This window comes from Hippoglossus stenolepis, chromosome 11, assembly GCF_022539355.2.
Source record: "Hippoglossus stenolepis isolate QCI-W04-F060 chromosome 11, HSTE1.2, whole genome shotgun sequence".
NCBI classification, from domain to species: Eukaryota; Metazoa; Chordata; class Actinopteri; order Pleuronectiformes; family Pleuronectidae; genus Hippoglossus; species Hippoglossus stenolepis.
The window spans coordinates 21,021,547-21,040,534 of record NC_061493.1 but is presented as its reverse complement, the minus strand read 5'-3'; the positions used below and the strand labels follow the sequence as shown (position 1 = coordinate 21,040,534).

General features: G+C 42.6%; 2 protein-coding genes across 2 annotated transcripts; one reads left to right on the top strand and one right to left on the bottom strand.

Moving 5' to 3' along the window:
• Positions 1-42: 42 nt before the first annotated feature.
• LOC118117526 (zinc finger protein 692) lies at positions 43-3,385 on the top strand. The gene is made up of 2 exons (XM_035169809.2): positions 43-595; positions 1,033-3,385. Exons 1-2 carry the CDS (start codon positions 253-255, stop codon positions 1,944-1,946), a joined length of 1,257 nt encoding a protein of 418 aa, XP_035025700.2. The 5' UTR covers positions 43-252; the 3' UTR covers positions 1,947-3,385.
• Positions 3,335-18,544, bottom strand: nectin4b (nectin cell adhesion molecule 4b). Its single transcript, XM_035169806.2, has 11 exons — positions 17,983-18,544; positions 13,525-13,725; positions 13,145-13,312; positions 10,244-10,522; positions 8,068-8,185; positions 6,144-6,295; positions 5,648-5,813; positions 5,427-5,502; positions 5,116-5,175; positions 4,781-4,981; positions 3,335-4,498 (listed from the first exon to the last, which is right to left on the bottom strand). Exons 1-11 carry the CDS (start codon positions 18,020-18,022, stop codon positions 4,217-4,219), a joined length of 1,743 nt encoding a protein of 580 aa, XP_035025697.1. The 5' UTR covers positions 18,023-18,544; the 3' UTR covers positions 3,335-4,216.
• Positions 18,545-18,988: the final 444 nt, after the last annotated feature.

Here is an 18,988-nt window from a genome sequence, read left to right as displayed (position 1 = left end):
CAATTTCGTCCCCTCGCGAACACCGTACATTCCCTGTCACGTGACCACGCCCCATTTCCTGTTGCTATTGTATTTCACTTCCATGTTTTTCTCCTTTAACATTGACGCTCATGTAAAGTGTGACAGTCGCGTCGCCTCCCACCGACTTATAAAGTTACTTTGACCGCCTCCCCCCCCACCCTCCTCTCCCTCCCCCGGGTCCGGTCCTCGTCGCCACAGCCGGCAGAGGCGTCTCAGCGCTGCGGGGGAACCATGGCCCACTGCGCGGCTTTCCAGAGCAAGTTAACCTCGGTCATGGAGCAGCTAGCTCAGGCGGCCGTGCTGGAGATCAGCCGCCTGTGGGAGGACGGCTTCGCCCTCGTCCAGGTCGAGCTGCGCCGGAGACAGAGCGAAATCGAAGCCCTGAACAAAAAGTTGATGCTGATGGAAAACGAGCGACTGGCTGTGTTGACTCAGACCACAAATATGACCTCCTCCTCCTCCTCCTCCTCTTCGTTCTCCTCCTCCTCAGCATCCTCCTCCTCCTCCTCATCAACACCTTCTTCTTCTTCCAGGAGAGAGCAGCACAACAAACTGCTGCTGCCCACAGGTGAAGGTAAGGACGACTACTGAAAACTTTACTGCAACTTCCCCCGTTCAGTATTTAAAAGTAGTATTTTGTCTATTTAATTGTGTAATAAATAGTGAATGTTTATCATATATGCTTGGAACTACGTTATAGTGTGATTTATGAATGATCTAGATTTAAAAACGTGTACAGTATTTTTTATAAACTTGTTTTGAGTTACAACAACTATAATATTAGATATTCTATGTATATGAAAAATACTGTGTTGTTTTCGAAATCTTCAAATATCACTAATTAAAAGCAGAAACATTCTACAACTTGTTCTCAATTGAATCACTGATTTGAGTCTTTGGCGATTACACGTTACTCTCTGCATTATTAGTGCTTAAGTCCAAATAGTCTATATTTACAATATTTTTTCAAGGGAACTGTGTAGATGAATAAAAATGCTTTTGTTGTTTCAGGCCCTATTGCAGACTCAGTCCAGGCCTTGTGTCCGGATCCGGTTGTCAGAGAGAAGGCTGATACCTCAGCTCATCACACGCCACCACCACCTCCAGCCGCTCAGACAGAGGAGATGCAGTGTGAGCAGCACAGGCCTTACCTCTGTCAAACGGACGACATGGACGACGAGGACTTGATCGTCAAGCTGGAGGATGAGGACGATGTCCAGATTGTGGAACAGATAGTGGACTCTGATCACAGCGTTAGCGACGGAGCCAGTCACCACGAGAGGGATCCTAACCCCCAACCCGCCGAGGTCCTGGAAGAGCCAGAGAGCCAGCCGTGGACGTCTGTGACAGTGGCCGACAGCGACTCTGCCGAGGACTCGGACTGCCTCTTTGAACCGAAGCAGCTCTCGCAAAATCTGGACTCGGAAATCCTACTCATTCAAAATGCCTTGGACATCTTTGATAACTCCGCAGAGACGGCGTATTCGGACAGGTTCATGAGGGATGATGGACAAGGTGCATCGAGCAAATCGAGGGCTCCTCTGACTTTTAGCCAACCTCAGCTCAGTCAACCTCGAGAAGCAATAAATCTCCCGGAAAGAGGAGTGTCCATCAGATTCCTCTCAGAGAAACAACAACAAACGAAAAACGTGTCGACTTTTAACTCCGACAGCCGGTTGTTCCTCTTAAATGACCCAGAGTTCCATAAAACTATGGCGAGTCGCCGCATTAAGGAGAAATGGTTCATCTGCCCGTTCTGCGGCAAGAGCTTCGACCGTATCAGCCACCTGGAGATTCACCAGCGGATTCACACGGGGGAGAAACCGTACACGTGTGATATATGTGGCAAGTGTTTTTCTCAGAGGAGTAACCTCCGCACTCATCAGCGGACTCACAAAGAAACTTTATCCCAAAACGCAATTTGATTTGATGTATTTTGAAGAAAAAAAAAGAGAAAAATCAAGAATGATCTTTGTGGCATTTCTGTCTAGATGAATTAACAAATTATCTTTATATTTTGATATTACTGAAAGGTAATGTAGCTGACTGATATGACTGTGCACTCACTTAAAAAAAAAAGTTGTAACCTAGCTTTGTTATTTTTAAACTCAAGTGAGCAAGCAGATTTATAAAAACACGCAGGGGTCTCCAGCTGAGCATTTTGACTTCTTAAAGGTCCAGTGTGTAGGATTTCAGGGGTTCTATCTGCAGATATAAACTTTAATATTTATAAGGTTTGCCTTAATATTAAGCATCTGAAACTATTGCTGTGTTTTGGGTATCTTAGGATTGTGTATATATATACATATATAAGGAGTGGGTGTGCCGTGTTGCTCTGCCGTCTTTCCATCAATCTCTGGCTATTGAGGGGACCTTTATTTTTCTTGAAGGCCACCTTACAAGCCGGGGAAGGGAGCGTGAGACAAAGGGTGTTGAACTGGTTGCAGTCTGAATCATTAGATGCCACTAAATCCTACACACAGACCATTTTAAGGTTATAGTAAATGACACAATTTGTTATTTAATACCTGGCCGATTGAAATGAGTCACTGTGGCTCAGAATACTGTTCTCGACAACTAATTTACCTTTCGATTGAATGTATATTTAAATTTCGACTCGTCTAAAAGCAAGAAAACAACCAGAAAACATTCAAAATTGAGCCGTATGTCATGAGATCACAGCATCTGTGGGAAAAAATGATGTCGTACTCCATTTTGAGTGGCTAACGTTAGCAGCACCAGCCGCCTTCTGTCCATTTAACAGAGTTGTACTCTGTTGTCGTCTATTATTTCTGGTGCTGACTAGCAGAGGTAGCCTGGTTTCATCACGAAGTCGACTTATCGAGCATCACATACTCTGATGTCTCTGTCATTATAGTTTTCTCATTCACTTTCAATTGCCTGGTTCACTTGGGAAATACATCCGTTTGCTTTTTTAAACCACTTCATTCTACTTTAATGTCTGTACGGTAAATATGAAGCTTGAGTCGGCAGCTCTTAGTTTAGCATCAATCTACCAACACCTCTAAAGCCCACTACCCTTATTTTCACCGTACAGACACAGGTTGTACTGAAAGCGTTAATTTGCTTTCTTGCCAAGGGTTAAGAAACTACAGAGGTTTCTTAACCTTCTCGCCACTCTGTGAGAATCCACTTTTTTCTACTTGTATCCAGTTATTTCAGTTCTTACGGAGCCGATGAGGTTCGAGGGAAACACTACAATCTAATACAGCCGCTGCGATGCCCTTTATCCTCCAACACAAGGTGAAATAAGCTTAATTGTCCCAGGTTTTACTAAATAATCATGACTTCGTTTTTAAAATTGCATATGCTGTACTTTTATGAATAAACATTTCAACATTTACACATCAGGTTTTTGGTCTTTTCACTTTCATAGAAAAACACTGGATGGATATAAAACATGTTCATCTCCTGCAGGTTTCGTCCCCGTCTCCTCGTTTGCCAGTTTTTTTTTTTCATGTCCATGTTCTGGTCCTCGGGGGTAAAAGGCTTTTCTGGCCTTTCTCTTGTTGCAGGTAACAATATCGTAAACATACAACAGGTCTTTGTCTCTCCCTCATATTTATAATACACACATATACAAATACACACGCTAACTTGTCGTCCACAGGTGAATCCAAGCGGAAAATATCATGGTTCTTAGAACAATTCACTATTATTCGACCAAAGCTTAGGAATTGTCTTTGTCCACATTGTCCGGCCTGAATGTTTTTCATGTAAACTGACAGGACTCATAGCAAACACTGTGTAACAGGAACCACGATTCCTTGTGTTTTAAAGGAGGTGAGGTTGTTTAAATGTCATTGTGGTGAGTGAGAAGTAAAAATCTCCACCTTCTCCTCTATTTCTTCAAAATAATTACAATTCTTACAAACTTCCACATTAGTTCCCGATGGTTGAACGACTGCGTGTCGATCATCATCACTATCCCCTCATTGTCTGCGATTTGTCCTCTATTCCGTATCTTAAAAAGTTATTATAGCATTACAATAAATGAACAAAATCTGACAGCACCAGAGGCAAAGTATTATCAGTATTCGAGTGGTGCCTGGGGGGAAATAACCCTCTGCTGTCTGTGTGTACAAAACAAACATGTGATTACAAAGACATACGATTGTTGTCCGTGCAGGAATGCAGACAGACGCTGTCTCGTCACATGGGGAGAGTCTGTGGTCTAGATAATCTGTCCTTTGGGGTGCATCAGAATGGCGTTGGAGTGTGGTCTGGGTCTGAGGACTCCTTTACTGAAGTAGAAGTGATTGGTGAGCGCCTCTGAGATCTGGTAGGAGCTGCTGCCGTCATCGTCAACCTCGCGCTCCTCCTCTACCGACTGCGTGGGAGCCCAGTCCTCCACACGTGGCAAGCCGCCCTCCCCGAGGTGGGCGAGGTCCGGCTCTCTGGGCCCTTCTTCCTGCTGGACCTTCAGGGGAATCAGGGATGAGGGAAGACCAGAGTCCTGTGAGAAAAAGCACATTAGGTTGTGATGCATTTATATATATATATATATGCATCACAACGTCTATATGATGCACTATTTGTTCATTGATGAAATAAAAGCTGATAACTTGAAAGGACCTGAGAAATAATTTGTGCTAATAAACAAACATAAAACAATGCAGACGTCTGTAGCTACAGCGTCACGGGTGTGTTAGTTTTTGTTTGTCATCCTTTGATCTGTCTCCATGACACCGTGTGACACATTACAAAACACATGTCAACACTGATCTCGCAAACATACCAGCGACATGTTGCTGCTCTTCAGGTACGACTCCACCCTCTTCCTGCGCTCCTCCTTCTCTCCGTCCATCTCCGTGTGTCTCAGGCTCTCCCTGCCGTCGTGCCAGATGACCGGACGTCCCAGCTCGTCCAGCTCCACTCCTCCTGGAGGACTCCACTTCCCGCCCAGCGTGGACTGGCTGCCTTTGTTGATGGGACGCTCCTGCAGGAGGCGAGAAGACAGTCACGACACTGACAACAACTGTCTCCAAGGACTCCTCTAAACAAAAACTATGCTCCACTACTAAAGTGTATTATTAAATGTATTATTGTTATTATTCCCTTTGAGAAACTCACCAGGGACATTTGGCTGTTCTTCATCCTGCTGTCGACTCTGAGCAGGGCGTAATCTTCAGGCTGGAATAGATCAAGAAAGTGAAAGATGGTTAGTGAACATGAACACAAAAAGATGATCAGTATGAGTTTATGAACTCTGCATGCTAAGTGTTTGAAGCGGCGGCAGCCTGTAATCATCGGCCTCCACGGCAGACGTAGCTGCCGACTTGCCAGTGGCCCCCCCCCCCCCGGCCACGCCTGGCCATTGGCGGGCGTGTCGACCTGGTTTGTCGACACCCTGCAGGTTATTGTTCTCTGTTAGTATTTTTTACCTGCACTCTGGGGTCAGTGCTCACGGAGTTCAGTCTCCTGAAAGAGTTTTGTCTGGAGAGGCTGTTCATTTCGTCACTGGGGGAAAAAGAGAGAACACATTTAGAGGGTTCACGGGACAGGTCATGTGTAAGGAGCTAAAATACAGTTTATACAATCACAGTTAAGTTCTTATCACAGTTAACACTATGCATAAAAAGCCTTTTCTCGTGTGTCCGCTCACATTTTCTCGGTGAGCTGCCTCTCAAGCTTTTTGTTTCTGTGGCGATGGTGGCGGTTGACGAGCAGGACGACAATGATCAGGACCATGACCAGGGCGGCGGCCGAGGACCCGAGGATGATCAGGAGGAAGTTCTCGTCATTGGTGATGCCCTTACGCTGAGATGTCCCTGAAATAAAAATGAAGAAGACTAAATGTAGATGCATTTCACACACAAACACACACAAATAAAACTTTCATGCAGCAGTTGTATTCCTTATTGAGTTAACGTTTGTTCACACCCTCAATCCATCAGGGGGCAGCAAATCTGCACAAATAAAAATGAGAATATGCTCAGGATTTAGTTTTAGTTTAAATCTCAACTTGTAGTTTCGATCTTCTCATTCTCTCCTTCGAAAATATCAATAAAACAAAAACAGAAGCAGGACAAAAACCTCCTCCTCATTTTAACCCTGTGTGGTCTCAATGAATAACAAGGCTGAGGGCCTGTGGGATTCACCTGCTACTGTCACTGAATACTCTGCTTTTCCTACTCCTGCAACGCTCCTGGCCACACACTCGTAGACCCCGGTGTCATTCAAGCGGAGGGTCCGCCCGAAGACGAGTTTTCCTCCAACCACGGACACCCCATCTGGCAGAGCTCCTCCCCTCCTGTGGACAATCACAGAAACCAGAAAAGTCATCATCAATTCACAGAAACAGAAACCTGTGACTCACTGGTGACAAAGAAAAACAATAGCTGTGTTTTTAGTAACCTGCCTTCCACTTTAAGGAAATGAATATCTGATGGCATCTGCTCTTAAGCAACAGCGCCTATAACGCAACAAGTGGTTTGCACGACAGAGGAATAAGAGCTGCAGAGGATCAGGGTCACCGTACGGTGTAACCACCAATTTGCACCTGAACCAAAACCTGCTGGGCTTACAACCGGAGCCCATTGATCTGAATAGACAGGGTAAATACTAGGTTTGGGGGATTTGAGTCCCGAGTGCCACACTGTGCGGCCGAAGACATGGCAGGCCACATAATGGAGAGGCAGTTTCTGATCAGTCCCTCCGAGAGGGCTCATGTTGCCTCTGGTTTCACTGAAGCTGCAGCAGCTATTTAACTGCTGCTTTAGCCCCTTGAACAGGAGCCAGCTCACATTTCTTTTCTCTAAAACCCCACCTAGCTTCTCTAACCGGCCTTTTATACCAGAGTCACAGGTGGAGATTGCATCTGACACCGAGGAGATGGTTGAAAGTGATACAGATGGAAGTAAGCAGTACGACTTTAGCAGCCAGAAGAGATTCCAATCTGTCCGATCTCTGACTGAAAGTGTAAATTCAGCAGCAAACGAAAAAACGATTATCGAAAAGAGCTTATAATGGTGATAATGACTGAGCTTAAGAGGAGCTGGGGGGACGTGTAGCTGTCAGTTCTCTGTCTTTACGCTACGTTAACCTTCAGTTGCCTGTAGCTGCTTTTTTGATGGACAGGTATGATGAGTAGTATCGGTCTTCTCTTCTTACTTTTGGCAAGAAAGCAAATGAAAGCATTTCTCTACCTGTCAAACTCTTGCTTTCGTTTTTTGCAAAAACGTCCCCTCAAGTTTAAAGGTGAATAAAATGTTTTTTTTTGCTTTAATTGATGAATATTCATTGTCTTCAAAATACTGCTGTTGGTTTACGAGGCACTGAATGATTTAGGGCCAAATACATCAGATCTACTCTTGGGACAAGTCTTTCTGTCTTTCTGTCTTTCTGAGACAAAGAAAACTAAACATGGAGAGAGGCAGCGTCCAGCTTTTACTAAATCTCAGAGAACTGATGATCCTCTGCAAATCTAAGTTCCTTCAAATCAAATAATTTGATGCCGCTGCAACGTTTAATCCTGAACAATCGTGATATTTCAGCATCGTCTCCGGGCTGAAATATCCTTCACTCAGCACACAACATTCGATCATTGTGTGCACAGTCGTATCTGTAATGGCTGGTGCAGTGTCTCTAATTAAATTGCAGACCCTGTGTTTTACCAGGCATTACAGTGATATTTAAAGCATGGCACTATGATTAAGAGCTTAGCGTGCGTCTCCTGCTCTTCCTCGCGCCGCTTCGCTCCCTCCCTCGTGTGAAAACGTCTCTCTCCCTCATTGTACAACTTGGAGTTGCGCAACGCGACACCAGCTTTTATTCTGCACTGAATGCACACTTCTTTGTTGTTCTCGGGTGTCTCGCCTACGTGTATGCGCGTTGGCATAAGTGGCTTATGCATGTTTTCCCGTCACATTTCAGTGCCATGTAAAGAGCAATTTAGCAGCACAGATAGTATTACACTGGGGGGAATTAGCATGTAATTGTCACAGTCTTGCTGGCGGCCAGACCGAGTTAAACCAGAGATACGGTTATGTACAGTGAGAGCATCACGCAGGCGGAGGACGGTACCGTGTCCAGGTGAAGTTCTGAGGTTTGGGGTTTCCTCCGCTGTCACACACCAGCTCAGCGTTCTCCAAACCCACGAACCAGTCTCCTGACACACTGGTGATGGTGGCATCTGGGGGGTCTGACACAGAGACACACAGAGTTTCCTTTTTAATATATTTCCCAAAAATGGTTTGTCTTATTTGTATAATGCTGCAACATAACAAAATATGAAAGTAGAAAGTCACTCAGTAGAGCACATGCAGTCCCTTAAATATGAAACTACATTTAAATTTACTAGATCTGGATTTTATATTTGGATCTGCACCAAATTGCACATGAATTATTCTCAGAGAAATCAAGGAAAATGAAATGAAAAGCTTCCCATCTCATAAACAAAGTGGAAAAAGAAATCTTGTATTCACATCTGCAAACAGGTTCTTCCTCGCATCATGTCACACTCGACCACAAGATTCCATAGAAATCAGTTGGGTAGTTTCTGCGTAATCCTTTTAACTAATAAACAAACCCAGACGCAGAGAACACAACCTCCGTGGCAGAGGGAATAGGGTGAAGGTCTCTGAGAAGCTTCCCAATGCACAGTTTGTTATTCTAGTGACATAATTACATTAATATAATGTCTGAGCTGAATGCATGTGGCAGACGGTGGCAGAGCATCTAGATCTGAATGTGACAATCTGTGGTATCACATGCTGTCGGCTGGCTTCCTCTCACACACGCCACTTTCCTTCCTGCACACAAAATGTACTGTGTTGCTATCTGATGGACTCCAGGGCGATCAGGGGAATTAAACTTGTTTCAGATATAGTATCAGCACAAGCCTCCGTATGTGGGGGGGGGCGCCCGTGCTACCAGGTGAGCTAAGATTAAGAAAATCGAATTTACTCTTTAACAACAACCTTTTCCAGGGATGTCAGATCACTTCAAAATAAAAGGCTTGAGATCAGGAGTCACTGGTCAGAGTAAAGTTATCAAATGTCTCCGGGAGTCGCTGAGTCGTCCGGTGTTTTGAGACAAAGAGCAGTTGTTGAGCAGAGAAGTTCAGGTGGCTTCGTGTTACTCAAACACTTTTAGTTACGGATCCAAACGGCCAATATTGTCTAATGTTTAGTCTGGTGTCTCCCATTTATCTTCACCGACAGAAGGTGAAGCTGAACAAATATCCCTCACCGGGGATCCGGAGGGGAAAATATCTCATTGGTTGACTCTACTGGGAAGAACTGCACACACAGCTCCCTGTGGCCTGATTCCATAATTAATACTTAACACTGGAAAAGTGACAACACAATGAATTCCAAAACATTGCTGGCCTTTGTATTTTTGCCATATTTCGAACTGAATGCACCCATTTATTTTCCAACACAAACATTCTTCCAGCTAAGGCAGAGATGTAGATGATAACATTCATAGTAACGATACATTAAGTGTCGGTGTTTCTCTTGATGTCGATGCCAACTCACTGACACACCTAATGATACTCAGTCATTAATGTTATTAGCTCCACGTGTACTTTGGCTGCTGTGGGAGTCGAGTGTTGCAACAGTTGCATATTAATGTGCGACTGGAAAGTAAAGTAGTAACGTCCGGGGATGAACGAAAACATTCGAATACCAGGACAGGGAGGGAACGTGAGAGATAGAAAGAATTTATCATGATAAGCAAAAAATATATAATGATTCAGCTGAGCTATGTTTTGCAGACTGGGGAAACAGCAGCTGTAAAAGAAATGTGTTTAAACTTTGTTCTACATGTAGAGCAAAGCACTTGATGTGGCTAATTTCCCACAATGCAGTGCACAAAGGAACTAAAGGATGTTGTCGTGGTTTCAAAAGAAAAAAGTGTAAACTGCATGTGGTGGTGAGACTCTGAGCTCCAGGAAGTATTTTCTATCTATCTATCTGTCCATCTTGTTTAGTATTCTGTCATTTATTTTTTCATAAAACCTATATGGGCCTAATGAGGTTGAAATATAATATGTATCATATTGTATCTTATCGCTCAAATCAAGTATTGTATTGTATCATATCATGTTGTAATGTACATAACTTATCTATCGTATCTATCCACCCTTCATGAAAATGCACAATCATAACTAAAACTCATCATTTCAACAAGTCACACAGAACCACCATCACCATCATCATCATCATCATCATCATCGCACACCACTCGTACTCACACTGAACCTCCAGGCGGGTTGAGATCCTGCGGGGCCCGTTCAGAGCAGGATGCCACATCAAGCAGTCCAGCTTTTTGCCGTTCATGCTGCGCAGCGGGTGCAGGGAGAAGTAGCTGGACACGGACCCGCCCTCGCTGGTGCGGTTCTGGGACTGGCCCGGCAGGTCGGTGTCCCAGGAGAGACGGGGAGGCGGGCGGCCCACCGCTCGGCAAGAGGCCACCACACGGTACGAATCCCCCTCCTTCAGGATGACAGGGTCCAGGGAGGAGATGGGTAAAACTGAGAGAAGAAGGGGAACATGGAGACTTTAGGATTTCAGGTGCATTTACTTACAACTTGATTCTTTTCAGAATCAAAATATATTTTTTGTTTCAGTGACTTGAAACTGAAACATGCAGTTTATTGGTCTTTCAGGAAAGTTGCATCTGAATATGTGCTAAATCTGTACAGAATAAGCCTTATAATAAGTATTGTAAATCTGATTTTCACCTGTGAAGCACATTGTAAATTGTTTTGAAAATTGCTGTATCAAAATTTATTTAATTTGATAATTTAAGTACAAAATAAAATCATAATTTCATCCAAATAAACAACTTCTACATATTTATGTGGATAAAGAAAATATACAAATATGTATTTTTTTACCTTTCTTAAAATCCAAGTTTATTCTCTATGATGCAATATAATTTTTCTGTATCAATACGTATTGTGTTATATTTTCATATCTTACAGAGTTGTTATGTATTCTAGTACAATAAAAACATTGTTTAAAAAACCTCATTCCTGACCATCTATTAGAAACGATTACCTGAACATGTTCCTGTAGCCCGGGGGAGTTCTGGCATTTAGATTTAATTGATACTTTCCATTTCCTGCTCAAAGCTAATTTGTCTTTACCTACAAATATTTAAATTGACCGTAATTAGATCGATCAAAACCAGGAATTCACACAATGTTTTTGAATGTTTTGGTAGTGAACAGATTAAAAAGATTTGAAAGACCTAAAACATCCTGGATCAGATAGAAATAATCAATCACACAATGAAGAGCAGAAGAAACAGATGTGAGACATGTAGAGATTCCTTCACAATCTGTAGAAACCCAATGGAGGTGATGCATCTCGAACTCAAACATCAACATCGTTGCACAATGAGACTTGTTTTGCAAGAGGGCAAATGTCAGCTGGGATATTTTCTCATAAATACATTTCTGTTTTCTCAGTCACGAACAGGTTTGACGTGATTGAGATTCACGCCCCGATGATGACGCTTCTATTGTCGTAAACACTCAGCGTCTGGTTCCTTCCACTGGTGTTTGTTTGGATTATTAACGTAGGAGGGAACGAAAACTCGTAGTTAGAATTAGCAGCAGGAGCTTTAATGGATTAACAGACAAAGAAAAGGGCATCACCGAGCTTTATGAAGAGAACCCCCCCCCCCCCAAAAAAAACACATGACGTCAAGGTACCGCCCACAGGGTTTGATTGACAGCTGGTGTCTGGGATGGGCTCTCACTGTTTCATAGAAACTCAATAAACCTCAGACACAAATCCAAAAGAAAACTGAACCCGGTTAAAAGAGCAGTGGAGATAACAATTCTACCTAGATTCTGAATTACAACAACTATTTTATATCAGGTTTTAATCTACATTTTTCTAAATCTGGTTGTTTTTTAATCTAAATTAATTTTTTTATTGCATTATATACGTGTAAAATGTGTTCTTTTTTACTTTTATGTTGCTTTTATGCACCAACCAGGAGTAGCACTACTAATTTTGTTAATTTTGTACAAAATAATGACAATAAAGGCTCTCTATTCTATTCTATTCCTAAAAAAAATTAAGAAAGAACAAGATAAGATTTTAAAAGACAGTGTAAAAATAGGATCTAACAATAAACACAAATGTGACTTTAGGTTTTAAGTGGGATTAATACAATTAACAATTGTATTATGATTCCTAATAATAGAAATTAAAGACAGAGTTACTTTTATGAAGTTTCACTTTAAACCGGCACAACCTGATTGGATGAGCAGGTTTTAATGATGTATTGACAGTGTGTCTGTATGTTGAATGTTTACAGTTTGAAGAGTGAAAGGAATTCAGGGGTCAGTTACTCGTCTGTTGGTGCGCGTGACGTGCTGGGACACGCTCGCTCTGCCGGGAGCCGTCGCTGCGGAGGACTGGCAGCACAATGAGAAAGTCGTTAGGAACAGAAATTCATCGCTCCAGGTTTTATTTCAAGGAGAACAAACATTCCCACGACTGTGATGGTGAACGAGGAGATTCCTCAGTGACAAAGAACAGTTTGGTTCATGTACATTGTGTTTATCCTTGAAGTCTAAGTTACTTGTTGAATTCATTTATTTCCTTGTAAATTCAATGTAAAGCCCAGTTCTTTATTAATCTTTATTTGCCGTTTTAAGACGCACATTTGCTTTTATTCTGAATTTTTTTATTTATGAACTTGTATTTATTTAAACGAATCGAGAAGATCTGTAATGGCCTTTGAGGCAAACCTGGGATATTGAGCTAGGTAATTGTACTTGGCTTGGAAATTTGTTACAAACTCACATTAACTAAGGTTCAAACCGATTCATCTTTTAGAGTAAAAACATCCTCAGCACTTTGCCTGAGTCACCAACAAGCTTGAAACACTTACTTTACACACGTAAAGTAAGTGTATTATATTGAAACCTCAGATATGCTGTGAGTGTGAGCGTTTGTGGGCACGTTGCTGAATTCCTCTGGTTGGCAACTTCTCCTTCGTCTTGTATGAAGGTGATTATGGTTTAAATATCATTACAGCAGCTCTGATGGGATTAGAAAAGGTGTGGGAAAGAGAAGACAAGAGAGGGAGGGAGAGGAGGAAGAGGAGGAAGAGGAGGATAAGTCTTTCTTACTCCAGACGGTGACGGTGATGTGCCTCTCAAAGTTTCCGTTAGGGAAGGTGGAGATGTGGCAGATGTAGCTGCCCTCGTCCGACTCCTCTGTGCTGGGGATGAGCAGAGCCGAGTCTTCTGTGGGGCTGCTGCTCTCGAACTTCACCCGACCAGAGTAACGCCCGAACTCTGAGAACAGAACACAGAGCGATCAGGGCTTAAATGAACAGCATATGTTCTATCTGTCATCTAAAGCACAAGGTCATATGGGGGGGGGGGGCTGGAGCTGAATATCGTGCACATATCACATCTCAGTCCCGACAGATGCTTCAATGAAGAACACTAACACAGAACACTAATGGAACGTTCCTCCACAGGAACCCAGACTCTGCAGGTTCTACCTGTGTGGCCCTCAGAGAAGTGGGCCGTGATGATCTGGTCCTTGCTGCCGTCCGCGAGCTCCTTGTACCATGTGACCTGCACCACCTTCTCCCCCTCCTCCGCCTGGTAGCGGCAGGGAAGCCTGGTCTGACTCTCTGCCAGCGAGCGCAGGGAGGTGTTGGGCTGAGGAGGCTCCACAAAGTCCCCGTGCACCTTCACCACTGAGGAGGGTCGGAGAAGAAGAGAGATTCATGGTTAGAATTAATTATGATGATTCAATTCCAGTGTAAACACCAGACACTTGCTGATTATGAATTCAGGATTCATCCTCTGGGGACCACGAATGTCTTAATTCATAATTGAGATATTGCAATCTGAACCAAACGGTGGACACGATAAAACAAACCAAAAACACTAAACGTTTACATGTTTAAGCTTCTTAAATATGAAGATTTGCTGCTTTTCTCCGTTTGTATCACTGTTAATTACCTCGACCTTGTGTTTTCACCCCTGTTCATTTGTTTAGTTGTTCATTTGTTTGATTGTTGGTTTGTTTGACTGTTTGTCAGCAGGATTCTGCAAAAACTACTTCACAGATTTCCACGAAACTTGGTGGAAAGATGGGACGTAGGCCAAGAAAGAAAGAAATATCATTTTGGTGCGAATCAGGACAAAAGGGACAGATCCAGAGATTTTCTAACATTTTCATGGATTTCTCATTAAAAAATTCATGAATCTTGATGAAAACCAGCAGGCATATTTAGAGATCTGATATCTACGAGTGTGTCCATCCAACGCCTATAAAACTCTCCCTATTGACGATGGCAGGAGGGCTTGGCGAGAGGTGAGGTTTACCCCGTACAAGGTTTATGTATAGACAGACAAACACATTGAAACTCAGTCGCCTCTGCACCAAACCCTGAGTGTGTGTTGACACTGAGACACAGAGAAAACACGAACGCTCCTCAGAGAACAGACAGGAGGGGGTTGAAGGTTTGACGCTGATCTTCCTGCTGCGACGCGACGGAGTTCAGAACCTGAACAATAGGTTCTTAACATTTCTGCTCTTTAAAAGCAGAAATGTTTTCCTGTTTGCTGCAGGAGCTGGTAAAGACCCAGTGAAATGATTTAATGTTAACACTGTGGATATTTACTATTAAAGTCATATTTCCTTAATCCCTTGTTTGATTCTGTTAACAACTGTTCATTTATGATTTATTTAGTTTTTTATAACATCATGAGGATATTTCTAGTTTGGATGAATCTTGGAATGATTCATTTTCTATGTTCAACAGTATTTTATGGATCTTGAATAATATAGTCTTTTTTTATTTATCAATGATGTCTTATTTCAAATTAATTATTGTCAGTGTTGTTATTGTCCGTCATACTTTAAATGTATCATTGTTTATTTAACAAATACATTTTTAGATATAGATACAAATAGATAGATAGATAGATAGATAGATAGATAGATTCCTCTTTTTGTAACAGTGATGCCAGACAGCAGACGGTCCTGTCTGCTTTCTGTTTTGTTTCCTGTTTATCACATTGTATAAAAACCTTCCTTTTTAACTTCTCGTGGTTGCACTCTCATGTTGCTGGCTGTGTAACCCTCTGCAGAGCTAATAATTAAAACTCTAAGGCAATCCGGTCTGAGAAACTCATTATTTCAAATCTCATGATAAATTTCCACGACGATCGATAGATAGATAGATAGATAGATAGATAGATAGATAGATAGATAGATAGATAGATAGATAGATAGATAGATAGATAGATAGATAGATAGATAGATAGATAGATAGAGATAGATAGATAGAATATTAAAACTAGAATGACCTCTGCTAAGGCCGAGCAATCATACTAATGATTGTCTTGTTTTTATAGTAAAAAGAAAAAAGGACTTGATCTGATAACCTAAATTATCTATTTTTTTTTATAAAACAGAGTTAAAGAAAGAGATTTTTTTTTAAAGATGCTGTGATCTGGCCTTTAATCCACATCCACACCATTCCCGGGCCCAGGACTCACCCCTCAACAAAGATTGGTGATAAGTGGATGAGTAGTTTTTTGCGTAATCCTGCTGACGAATAATAAAACTAACAGACACGAGACAATAGGTTGTTACAGCTCCAGTAAAATAAAGGCATCAAACGTGTCGACCGGTGTCAGTGAGGTGTTTCACCATCAGATCGATGCGTCAGTGTCGACTAATGACCGAGACCGACCGAGCTTTATCTCACCCGGTTGTGAGTCCACATGAAACCGTGGGACTCAAAGGAGCGAGTGTGAGAGAGCGACACATCCACACCGCAAACAGGAAGAGCCAAACATTCGCCCTTTGATTTCTGAGGTGAACACTTTTTGTTTGGTTACTGATTCATGGGCTTTAATGAATGATTAGACCGACGGAGCCGATACGGGAAACAAACTCCCACAGATAAAATAAAGCGAGGAGCCAATCAACTAAACGTGGGGGACAGGGAGCGAGGATGGGAAACAAGGACGAGGTTGGATTTGAACAGTGTTGGTGAGAGAGAATCGTTGGCATCACTCATTCAGGTGACACGAAGGAAAGAGGCCGAAAAACAGGGGAAGGAAAAAGAAAGGAGGAAGGAGGTGGGAGCGTCAAGTGAGATAAACATTGAAAGAAAGAGTTAAACACACACCGACACAGACACACACAGACACACACACACACACCCACCCACAATCAGACAAACACGAGTTCACACGAATGTCACAAGCTGCCATTCCGGCTTTTCCTGTTCACTCAGGACGGCAGTAACTCAATCACACCGGAGGAGGTTGCAGGTGAAAATGGTCATTAAAAGAGAGACTTTTAATTGACACAGAGTTCCAGTTCCTTTGTGTGATCGATGACCTTTTGACGAATTCAACAAAAGCAGCAGAGCCTCAAGAAGAAATCCACCTGAATTAGTCATGGCTACAGGAAGTGACACATTGGGCAAGAAGTTCTGATTGGAGCAGTAAGAATGTGGCCGAGCTACATTCTCTCACGCTGCCTCTGTCTCCACATGTGCAGGGACGAACCGAACAAAGAATGAGGACAACTCAAGATGAGACCTCGAAATCTAAATCCACAGGCATCGATCTGCTGCTACACCTTTCTCATGTCCCCCCCCCCCCCAATTCAGCCACAGGAGCGTTTTGAGGTCCAGATATCTGGTGATCAGGTCTGGCTCGGTGACTGAGATCCAGACCAAAGTGCTGGATGTGGTTAGAGCCAAGTTCTTCTGCACCAAACTGGGAAAAAACATTTCTTTATGGAACTTTTTGGGGTTGATTCACGTAGTTGAAATAAGAAAGGGTCTTTGTTGGAAGTTGGAAGCTCACAACTGTCTAACACAATGGTTCTGAAGCTGATTCTTCTTATGTAGGTTTAAAATTATCCAATAATTCACAAGACAAAATAAAATCTTGATCTTGTTAATCATCTGGTCTCAAGGCTCCAATTCCCTGGTGTTGTTCGACTCACAATACGTTAGTGTATAGAATGTTTGGCCAAAAGTATCCGGACACCTCCTTCCATTGTGCTTTTCGGCGAGGGCCGGAAATCAGAGGCTTCATGAAACCAGCCTGAGACAAATGGCCCACTGGTGTCCAAATACTTTTGGCCACATGTATTATTAATCTACAGGGGGAAATACTATTAGAGTTGTTTCATTCATAAAATGTTACAGTATATAACGTATGGCCAAAAGTATGTGGACACCTCTTTCTATTGTGACATTTGCCTTGGGCTTGAATTACGAGGCCTGAACCAAACCAAACCGTGGACAAACGGCACAGTAGAGGTGTCCAGATACTTTTGTCCACAGTGATAATCAATGCTTTACAGTAAAAGGTGTATGGACAAAAGTATGTGGACACCTCTTTCTATTGTGGCATTTGGCTGTGATTGGAAATCAGAGGCCTGAACCAAACCATGAAGACCAGGAACAAATAGAAAGAGGCGTCCAGATACTTTTGAGCACATGTTATATATATATATATATTGTAAAGTATAAATGAAACAACATTCATACATTTTCCTAAAGATACATAATCAATGTGGTCATTTACATACGGGAACAACACAGCACCAAGCAAACAAACTTACTTTTGGCCTTATAGTGTACCTACAGCAAACACTATCACACACACACACACACACACACACACACACAGTCTCTAAGTGATTTTTAAGTCTATAGAAACATTACTTTAACACTTTAAATGCCTAAAAAGTACCTTAAAGTGACAATAGCTTCACTCCAGGTGCCCATGGTCACATTTGAGTGTATTAATAGTAATATAAGAGGAAATGTAAGTTTCCATTTAGTGCCATAATTTCAACAATTCATTTATAAATGAATTTACTTGTAGATTGTAGCCACTTCCAGCAGAGTAAGTTGAATTTGGTGTAAAACTGTGTCCTTGTTAATTGTAAATCAACGAAGAAGAAGACTCACCGAGCAGAAGGAGCAGAGTGAGACTCTTCACACACTGCATCTCTGCTCCTGGAATCAAAAATCTGCTCTGTAATCCAAAAAAAACTCCTTCTGTTAATCCTGTGCTGGTTGATCAGCTTCCATGATCGATATCTGGGTTCGGATCAGGCCGGAGACTGGTGCAGGGATCAGGCCGGAGACTGGTGCAGGGATCAGGCCGGAGACTGGGATCAGGCCGGAGACTGGTGCAGGGATCAGGCCGGAGACTGGTGCAGGGATCAGGCCGGAGACTGGGCAGGATCAGGCCGGAGACTGCAGGGATCAGGCAGGAAGGACCGGAGCTCACCTCGGTGTGTGATGCTCACTGGGGAAAACAAAGTTTGGTGCAGGAAGCTGCAGAAGTTGCGAAGTGTCTGAACTTCATGCTTCCGCAGCAGCAGCAGGAGAAACAGCTGAGCGGGCAAAGTAAATAAAGAAGCCAAATAAACAGTTTGAATTGTGTAAGGAAACAGAAAGTGTCACAGCAGCCGAGAGCAAACAGAGTCTGTCAGTGACGCACAGAGAAGAAGAAGCTGCAGGTTGGACTCTGTACACCTGTCTGCACAGGCCCCGCCCACACGCACTGCAGGACACGCCCATGTGGGTCGCTGCGTTCAGGTGAGGCGGAATAAAGTCGGACACTTTACATTTCTGAGCCCCGTTCTGAGTGAAATGACTCGGTGCTGTGTTGTTTATATTTTATTAAATTAGGTACAAACATTATTTTTGTATCCTTTGGCTCAGTAATGATGAACCAGTTCTTTACTTAATGGTCAAACACCATTCAAAGTTTTTTTCAGTATTATCACACAGGCTCATGGAGATAAAATATCCATCTAATATATATAAATATAATTGCATATATAATATACATCATTTTCCTGAATGACAGCTACATAAACAGATGGTAACAAGTCTCACCTGGGTCTGTGTATGAAGTAAAATTCATCTGCAGTTTCATGTTGTATATTAATAATGTCACTTTAGG